Source organism: Vanellus vanellus, assembly GCF_965231255.1.
Source record: "Vanellus vanellus genome assembly, chromosome: 21".
Lineage (NCBI taxonomy): Eukaryota > Metazoa > Chordata > Aves > Charadriiformes > Charadriidae > Vanellus > Vanellus vanellus.
In genome coordinates this window covers 1,898,788-1,908,345 of record NC_138926.1, presented here as the reverse complement: position 1 = coordinate 1,908,345, position 9,558 = coordinate 1,898,788, and the positions used below count along the sequence as shown (strand labels likewise).

General features: G+C 51.9%; 1 protein-coding gene across 1 annotated transcript in view; it reads left to right on the top strand.

Annotated features, from left to right (window-relative positions):
• Positions 1-957: 957 nt before the first annotated feature.
• Positions 958-9,558, top strand: part of KIRREL3 (kirre like nephrin family adhesion molecule 3) — a gene marked incomplete at its 3' end in the record, with an annotated part of 345,526 nt that continues 336,925 nt past the window's right edge. Inside the window, exon 1 of the mRNA XM_082493779.1 lies at positions 958-1,092. Within this exon, the coding sequence (XP_082349905.1) occupies positions 1,032-1,092 (61 nt within the window). The 5' untranslated portion in view covers positions 958-1,031. The remainder of the gene's footprint in view (positions 1,093-9,558) is intronic.

Sequence of the window (9,558 nt, the reverse complement as noted above, 5' to 3'; positions counted from 1 at the left end):
GGACGCTATTGTGTCCCCAGGCAAGAATGAAATTAAAAATAATAACAAGAAAAAGTAAAGCAAGCTCAAAAACGGTGAGTAAAGGAAAGGCCCTTTCCTCTCTCCGCCCCTTCCAGCGCGTGGCGTCGTTGGGCGGGAAGCGCTCGCGCTCTCTCAGCGCTCTCCCCCCGCCCCAGAAAAACTTAAATTTTTTTTTTTAATGGTTTCTTTTTGTGTTGGGTGGAAGGAGCCATTCCCCACCCCCCCGAGGGGGGATGAGGCAGCAACTGGGGGGTACTGGGAGACGCCTCCCCCCCCCCCCCCCCCCGGACCTGTGGGGGTGCAGCTTATTCCTGGGGGGGGGGGGAGAAATGGGTTATTTTTTTGAAGTTCCGGCTGCTTTAGGTCCCCCCGAAACCTCGGAGAGCACGGGCAGGTGAGGGCGGCAGGAGGGGGAGCAACACCCCCTTCAAATTTAGGTTGGGGGGGGGGGCGGGGGGGAAGCCATATAACTGCGCTGCTGCTTTATTTGCCCCATTGGGGCAGTGAGCAGCACCGGGGGGGGGGGGGGGGGGAGGGTAATTGATGGAGAATTAGCCCTAATTTACACAACACACGCCCCCCCCAAGCTTTGCTATGCACCAAGCAAACGTTTGGTGAGGGTGTGCACAAATACCCCCCCCCCCATGAGATACCCCCCCCTCCATGAGGTTCCCCCCCCCCCCCCGCCTGGGCATCCCATCCCGGGCTGGCGGGCTGCGCCATCCCCCGGCTGCGCGTAAGTTACTCCCCCTTTAACCATCACTTTCCTTCTCTCCCTCCCCTTTTTTTTTTTTTTTTTTTTTTTTTTTTTTTTCTCTCCAGTCCCCCCCCCCCCTCCTCAAAAAGGCAGGCTGCGCCGGCGAGCCGCGCTCCGCCAGTCAAGGCAGCGCTGCCGGGGGAGGAGCTGGGGGGGGCGGCGGCGGCGATGGAGCCGGGCGAGCGGAGCCGGCGGGCGGCGGCGGCGGCCTGAAGCCCCCCTTCTACCCCCGGCGCCGAGCCCACCCTGAGGAATGAGCGCTTTCCAGGCAGACCTCCTCCTCCTCCTCCTCGGCTGCTTCTTCCTCAGCCACGGTAGGACCCCGGAGCCGCACTTAGTTTCCGAGCGGGGCGGACGGGAGAAGCTTGGGGCGGGGGGGGGGGGGGAGAATGTCCCCCCGGTTTTGGGGGGGCTGCGTGTGGTTTTTGCTGCTGCTGGTGGTGGTGGAGGGGAAGAAGGTGGAAGAGAAGGAGGATTGCAGAGTTTTTTCATGCATCTCCAGCGAGGCAGCTTGCCTTTTTTTTTTTTTTTTTTTAAAGAAAAAAAAGGGGGAAAAATCTTTAGCATGCAAATGAGTTCTTTCTGCTCCAGCTCCGTTAATTAGATCGTGTTTGTGTGTAAACACGGCTTTGCTCAGCAACAGTCGTGTGTGTGTGTCCCCCACCTCCCCCTTTTTCCATCCTTTCGCCGGTACTGGGGAGGTGATGGATGGTTAATTTCACCCCCAAAATCCAGCCCGGCAGGGGGGGGTGGGGGGAGCCCGCTGGCTGCGCGGAGGAGCCTGCGGTTGCAGAGCGATTTGCTCCTCGTAGAAGGTGGGGGAGAAGAGTTGCCTTAAAGGCAGGCAGCCGAGGGGAGGGGGGGAGCCCCGTCGGTGGTGATTAGGGGATGTCACAGCCGGACACCACCCCCCTGTCTCCCCGACAGCCGGGGCAGGAGCGTAAGAATCCAGTGGAATTTGCTCCCCTAACTTTGCTACCTGATTGTCTCCCCCCATTCCCCCAAATAAAAAAAAAATAATAAAGAAGGATCTAGGGGGGTGTGGGGGGGGCACGTTTTGGGAAGCTGTGTTTGACATGCGGCTACGTGCCTGGTCCCCTGGACTCTTTGTCACCTGTGGAGGATGCTGAGCTATAGCCCAGACCCAAGCTTCGCCGATCTGCCGTTCATCCCCTCGCAACACTGGTGTCAAACACCATCTGTGTCACGCTGGTCCCAAACCCAGCTTTTGTGAGGGTAGGTCTTGGGGTTGCTTTTTAAAAAAAAAAAAAAAAAAATTAAAGGAAAAAAAAACCCAACCCCTAAACCCACGCAGCTAGTCCATCTGTTGATTAAATGAAGGATAAAACTTTTGGAGAGAGTAGTGTTTTCTCAACGGGCAGCTGTTTTTTTTTGCTCAGCCGGACATGATTGCTGAACATCCCCCCCACCATACGCTGTGTTTTCCCCCTATTCCCTGAGTGGGGACGGTGTGTTCAGAGGTGGCTGTGCTGCTGGTTGTTCTTACCTCTCCTTTTCCTGGGCTTGGATGTGATGTTGGGCTCCCACGCTGCCCTCCCTTCCCCTTTTCTCCTTCCCCTCTCTCTGCTTGTACTAATATTCCTTCGGGGAGAAAGCTGTGTTTGCATTCGCCTTTGCTTCTGCACAAAAGAAACCCACTGTGTCTTCCGTGTAGATTTCTGGCTGAACAAACTTGAACTCTCCCTGGTACAGCAGGGCAGCAGCGGATCCGGAGATAGCAGTGAATTTGGAGGCTGATGCTGGCCTTCTCGCCGATTTCCCCGCTCCCAGGAATCTCTCAACTCCCTGCAGGTCAAATGGCAGTTTGCTAGCGGAGCTGAATAAGTTTGTGTCTGGGATCCAGCAGGGATTTGTTTCTTTTTTTTATTATTTTTTTCTTTTTTTTTTCCCTCCTCCTTCTCCCTTTTGCAGCCATTATTTTTAATAAGGGCTAATGCACTTTTTAATAGTGCTTGTGTTTGAAAGCTGCCGTGGCTCCTCGGCTCTGCTGCGTGTAGCCTGAGCTGATGTGTCTCCCTTGTCTGTACCGTCAGGACTGTGCAGCTGGTACCTTGCTTATTCATGCCGGGTTCAGAGTGAGAGTGTCTTGCAGACCGTTTTCAGCCTTTTTTTCCCCGTAGGAAGAGCTGAAAGCATTTCTATGGAGTTGCTGCTCACAGTATGTGAGCAAGTGGCTGTTGGCAGCATCATGGCTTTCCCCTGTTGGGTGAAACCATGCAAAGGAACCCTAATAGGATTTCATGCGAATTCCTTAAACCACATGGTACTTTGGGGAGGAATGGCCTGCGTGTAGGAACAGAAGCTTATTTTCCAGCATGTGTTGTGTTTGTGGTTGTTCTGGTGTGTCCAGATGTGGTAGCATTCACCTTCTGTGGGCAAAAGTGCTGCTAACGATGGGTGGGCGGTGGGATCGGGTGTTATGTGTGCCCCTGGAAGGTGGCTGTGTCTCAGTCTGGAGGGAGCTGGTGGGCCGAAACTTCCCTTGAAGGAACAACTAGGTTCACTTGACCCTGCCTGTCAGGAGTTTTGGTGGCTTCTTTTTGTGGGCGAGGAGCAGGCAGGGCTGTGTTTGTCTGCTGGGGATGCTGGAGTGGCTTGAAGGGATTTGCCGTAATAAGGCAGGCAGGACTTAAATTCCACTGAGCTGAGGGAAGCAGGGATGGAGGGGATCATCTCTGCAGAAAGCTGTGCTTGGGATCCATGGTTTGGATCCTAGTTCAAAAAAAAAAAAAAAAGCTCCCTTACACAAAAAGCCTCACCAAAAAGACATTTTCCATCACTGGATCCGTACGCCTATGCCCTTGGGTTTGTACTTCAGTGGGCCCTGTGCCTCCTGGTGGCGTGCCGGCATCCTGCTGCTTCTGCAAACCCACTCAGGCTGAAACTTGGGTTCCCAGTGGAGTTTGCAGGAGGAAGGTGCTTGTTGCTCCCTGTCTGGGGCCAGGCTGCACCTGGGCATCGCTCAGCCTGGCAGGAGGATGCCTTTTGCAGCTGACTTCTGCGCCTTTCGTGAGGTGATCTAGGAAGAGCATATTACCTTCCCTTGAGCATCCTTCCACCCTCGCAAATGGTCTGAAATTGCCTGTGCTTTCTCTTTCTGAAAGTCGATAGGTCAGGGTTTCCTCTTCAGGGTTGTTTTTCCCCTGGTATTTCTTGCTTTTCCAATTGTTTCCCCCCAAAAACTGTCAGGACGACAGCTTTGGTGGAAGGCGAGATAAAGTCGCAGCAGGATTTGCCTCCTGCAGAGACCCCACCTGTGGTGCCCCTCGGTGGGAAGAAATTGATGCTGCCATGAAAACTATCTTCCTCTGCTTCTGCCTGGCGAATAGCTTACCCCTCCATCGTCTGCTGCAGACTGGGTGAGGCTGGAAGCAACTGGGGGAAGTGCCTCAACTGTGGGAAGGAGCACCACTGAAGATATACCTACAGCTGCCACCTCCCCTTACCGGCCTGTGCTGTAGCAACCTAGATGAATTTGGCAGGATTCTGAAATTTACCTTGGATGGGAAGACTTCTGCCTGCCTGGGGCTCTCTTCCCAAAGGCTTGTTTGCTTTCCCTCAGGGTGATGAATACCGAGTGCTCTGGGTGTTGCAGGGTATGTTTTTCTCCTTCACAGCTCACTTGGTTCCTCCCTGGAAGCAAATGCTTTGCAATCTTCTGTCAGAGGGGCCCGTTGTTAGCGGCAGTGGCTCCACTTCCCAGTGGCTTGTCATCAGCCCTGCGGGTGGAGAAGGATGACACTACGCTGATGAGAGAAACCAGGTCTGTTCCACCCCACCACCGGTTAGGGCCAGAGGATGAGGATTTCAGCATCTCAGGGGAGGTTTAGTGGGTGACAGGGAGCAAAAATGCAGGTTTACAGGGTGCTGGGAGGTGTGTGTACAAGGGCTGGTGACTTTGCTCCTCAAGGTGCACTTGTGGGTTGCTGCATCTGGCAACCATGAGCCTGCTGATGAGAAGCCTGGAAATCTGTGATTGTGATCCCTTGTTAAAGTTAATTCCTCCAGCCATGTGGAGACCAGGGTGTCTTTGCAAGAGAAAAATGTGTTGGGCTGTTTCCTAAATCCGGTGGGTGAATCTCAGCACCGGGGAGCTGCTTGGGATGTACAAGGAGCATAAAATGGTGATGCAAAATGAGCAAGGCCTAATGAGCTTTAAAAATTAAGCCAAGGAGGAGTGCTAGCAGTGCAAGAAGTTGCAACTCAAAACGGTTGAGCTGAAGACAGTAATGGTTTGGAAGGGTGCTTTGTGAAGGCAGGAGGTGTTGCTGGTGGAGAGGTGTGGGTTTGGTGAGGCCACGGGAGTTCACAACTGGGCTGCATGGGAGGGATGCCAAAGTAAGCCTTAAGTTAGAGCTGGTGTCATTCGGTCTGCGCTACCCTGGAGGAACAGTGCAGGCTTGCATCCACTAACATCTGTTTTTAACACAACTTAGATTTCTGCATGCTTCCCCATCATCAGTCTGCGCCTCCTGCAGTGAGATTTGCGCGAGGACTGCAGGTGACTTTGCTCAAGCCGGCTTTCTTGCAAGTTTTCAGTTATTTGGAAAGAAGAAGAGGGAGGAGCTGTGGTTTTGTTCAGGTGCCCTTTGCCAGAGGGAGGAAAGCGAGGAGGAACACCTGCCCTGATGCTAACGTGGCATCCCTACTGGCCTCCCCCCTTCCAAGGTTAGGTGGAGGTCCCTGGGCAGTGTTGATTACTTCTGTGCTTTCCCAGTTTTTTAGTGGACACAAACTGGAGTAGAAACGTGCACAGAAATCCCTGACAGGTTACCTGCACTGTGTGCTACCAGCTCCCAGTCCCTCTGTAGTTGGACTGTGTATGTTAGAATAAAAAAGCTCAATGCTCTTCGTTCTTTTGTAGCTGTAAATAAAGGGGAAGAGCCGATGTGCCCCTCAGGTTGTGAATTGGCTGAGGATCAAGGTCTCTGAATAAACTGTTTTCCTACAAGCAGTCTGTGCTGGAGAGCATGGCTGGCTTCAAATCTCCGATTTAATGATGGGTCGGGCGAGTTTGTGGGGTGCTCCTAGCTTTTGGCTCATCTGTGTGTGGGAGGTGCAGTGCTGGGTGGAGGGGACTTTATGAAAACGCTGCTGGAGAATTGGCTTTGCATCACTTCCGGGATCCTTCCAGTAGGTTTATATGGTGCTTTTTTCCCCTTTTATTTATTTTAAAGACCAGCAAATTTATAAGAACAATTGATGAAGACTTCTAATTCAGCTTCTGTTCAGCAGCAAGACCAATCTTTCCTTTGACTTCTTCCAGAGCTACCTCTGGCCAAAGAGAGAGACCGAGCCATAGTGACCGTGTACAAGCTTATTTTATAAATCAATAGGTAGTGAAACAAATTGGTTGTAAATCAGTCTCTTATTTGCTGAGATTTAAGGCGGCTGGTGGAGCCGCGAGTTTGTAAGGCAGGCTGCCCTGCCTTCGGGGCTGGCAGTTGTCCCAGCTCTTGCAGGGGGTGTGCGAATCCATTGCCTGCAGTATTAATTTCCAACATGCCAGGAAACGTGCAGGATTTCTTTTTTTCTTCCTCTTGGCTGGGAAGAAACGAAGTTTAAAGCCCGTGCGACTCTTTCCAGGCCAGGGTTGAATAGCAGGATCCTGATGCTACTCAAAACTGCTGGGTTTCTATTCCCTTACTTCACCGCACCTCAGGGTGAGTTGGTATTCCGAACTGCTGGGTGGGGGAAGAGGGAAATATCCATGTCTGAATTGTGCCTTGTGGTAGGACAGAGTAAAAGCTGGGTTCTGGTCTTGGAAACCGCGGCCTGACAGATGTCCTGGTTCAATGTGCCTTTTGAGTACAGTCGAGACGGTTTATTCATCGCCTCGCTGGCAAGACCCATACTCAAGTGTTTGCCTTTCCCTGGTGGTGGCAGCAGCAGCAGCCTCCGAAGTGGAGCAGAAGGAGCTGTAGGTCACTTGGCTGTTACGTGGCTCTTGCTTTTACTAAGTTGCATTAAACAGCTTGAAATCTAAATGTGCTTTGAGTGTACCTCTTAGTGATGGGCTCTGGGCGTCCTGCCTCTTTTAGTGTCACATGCTATATAAGTAGGAGGTGGAACACTTGCATTGTTAAATTCAGATGCTAACTTCGGGATGAGATCTTGTGGTAATGTGTTCCTTCAACGCCCCCACTTGCATCACAAGCTACAGAAAGCTTTTGGTCTGCTGCATTTTGGGCTCTCGGGGTGGAGCGGGATGTAATTGGTTTTTTGAAGGCTTTGCCATAACTGCTGCTCATTAACCATTGATGCAAGCGTTTCAGACTTTCAACTGGGATAATAGATGCTTTCTTTTGTTTCCAATTACTTTGTGTTTTGTGGAATTGATATGGATGTGGTCAGATGGTGGCTAATTCACCTCTTAAGTGCTAGTGGATTTATGTTCTTGGGTCCCTTGTTGTCATTTTCAATATGGCATGTGGCAAAGTCATGGTGTGGACACCCTGCCTGGGTGTGCCAGGGTCCAGTTTGGATGCTGCAGCACCTAAAGGCTTGAATATTTCAGGAGCTTTTTGGGTAAGCGACCCTGTCCTTGTGGGAGGGGAAATACAGAAAATGTTGGATAATGTTGGGGTTTTATTTTTTTTTTCAGAAGCTGGCTGCCCAGCAGGATGCCTGCTGCAGGCTAGAGGAGCCTTGCTAATTACAGCTGAAATATGCACCGATAGCGGAAGGGATGAACTTTCTCAAACTTCCTTTTGGATGAAGGATCAAAGCTTTATGCTGTGGGTCCAATATTACTTTATTTTCCCCCAAGCAGGGAGTGAGTGGGAGAAGCCATCGGGGTTTGGAGTCCCACCTTGCATTTTGGGCAGGTATTCACTTGTTAACTTAATATTGCCTAACTCATTAAAAGATGAGAAATGAAGGGCCTGAATCCTTCTCAGGCTTCCCCCCCCCTCCCTCCCCCCTCCACTAGCATAGATGAGAATTCAAGCTGTATGCTGCCAGTCAGTAAATGTCAATATTGGATAAGTGTTTCCTTTATATCACTGCAATTTAGCATAAGCTGCTTGGAAACAAATGTCTTCCATAAGCATGAGGTGTTTCAGTAAGTACACAGTCAACATTACTATGAGGATTAAATAAATGTCAGCCCCACTTGTATGCTCAGCATCGAGTTAAGACAGCCGAACCCACGTAACGGCCAACGTGGCAGTGACAACAGGAAGGATTTTGGGAGTCTCTGTGGAGAATGTGGGATGGAAGGAGCTGCTTTGGCTGGAGGTACCTAGATCCTAAGGGCATGTGGAGACAGAGGATGCAGGCATACCTTACAGCAGGGGGTAGCTGATGGTAAGGGGGACAAAAGGGTGCACGGACCTTCCCTCCAGGCTAACAGGTCTGCTCTGGGGAGTCCTTTTTTGGCACCGGCTGGCAACCCAAAGCCAAAAACTTGATTTTAACTAGTGTTGGCTTGAGCAGGTGGAGGTGCTGGCTCGGGATGAGGTGTGCCCATGCCACCCCACTGGTACTCAGATGGATCTGCCTCTGCCTTTTTCCAGTTCAAACTGGGAGTTGCTTGGCTGCAAGTTGGTGGTGATGGGAAAGCCAGGCCAAGATGTGAGGCTTGGCCATTGCCTGCTTTGCAGTGGGGGATGTGTTGTGCTTTGAGAACTGTCTGTAAGCCCTGAGCCTACAGCTCAAGGGCTCAAAGAGCCTGCGATGCAGGCAACCATAAAAAAGCACACTTGGTCCACACTGGCAAGGCTTATGCTCCTGAAGGTGGAGGAAGGGAGATGGTCACCTTTTGCTGCTCTGCCTTCAGTGGCGTGAATGAGAGAATCTCTCTGCCAAACAGGCAAGGGCACCTGGCTTCTGTAAAAGGATCTAAATCCACACCACATCGAGGTGTTGCTCAATTGCCAACAGAGGCTCAAATCCTCTCTTCAAGCTGTGTGTGCAGGAATACCCTGCTCTTTACCACCCCTCGCTTTGCATCTTCTTCACCGGTCACCCTGAGTGTTGCTAGATAGTCGGGGTTGGTCCGTGGCAAGCTTCACACCCTCTGCCAGCAAGGAGAGAAAATCTGGGAGCACGGTGGGGGGGCTGAGCTGGATGTATTTCCATTCCCAATGATGTGAAACTGCTGCTTTCTCCCCAGCTGGCAAGTAGCTGACTGCAGCCACTTGTTCCCAGCTGCACAAAAATAACTGTAGACAAAATCGTTAGCAGTCAGATGAGCCTTATCAGCTCCTCTAATGCCTGTCTCTGCCTCTGGTCTGTGTGGACTTGTTACCCTGCAGAGTGTGTATTTTAATGACTGGCTATTGCTGTTCCAGGTGACTTGAGCAGAGCATCCCAGTCGTGTCCTAGCAGCCCCTGCGAGCTGTCGGAGGTTTTTGCAGCTCGTTCGAAGAGCGGAGTCTAACCGCGGCTCTCGCCTCGTTAGGCTGCGCATTTACAGTGCTGAAGAAACAGCTTGCGGACATGTGGGGTGTCTTAATAATTCAGACTAGAGGGAAGGGAGCGCAGGGGGTGCACGGGGGAAGGAATACCCGAGTATTTTGGATCTCGAACCAGGTCACCTGGCAGAGCTAATGCAGTTTTTATCCTCACTTTTTCGGTTCAGCCTGGCGGTGGCAGCAGCAGCGCTTGCATGGAGCTGAGCTGTTCGCTGCGCTGCCAGCGGGCTCCTTTGGAGAGGCGTAAGGCGACCTGCTGGGCTCCAGCTCCATGGGAAGGCTGAGAGGACCAAAATTGAGAGTTGGGGTTCAGCAACCGGGGCTGTTCCCCCTCCTGTGCTG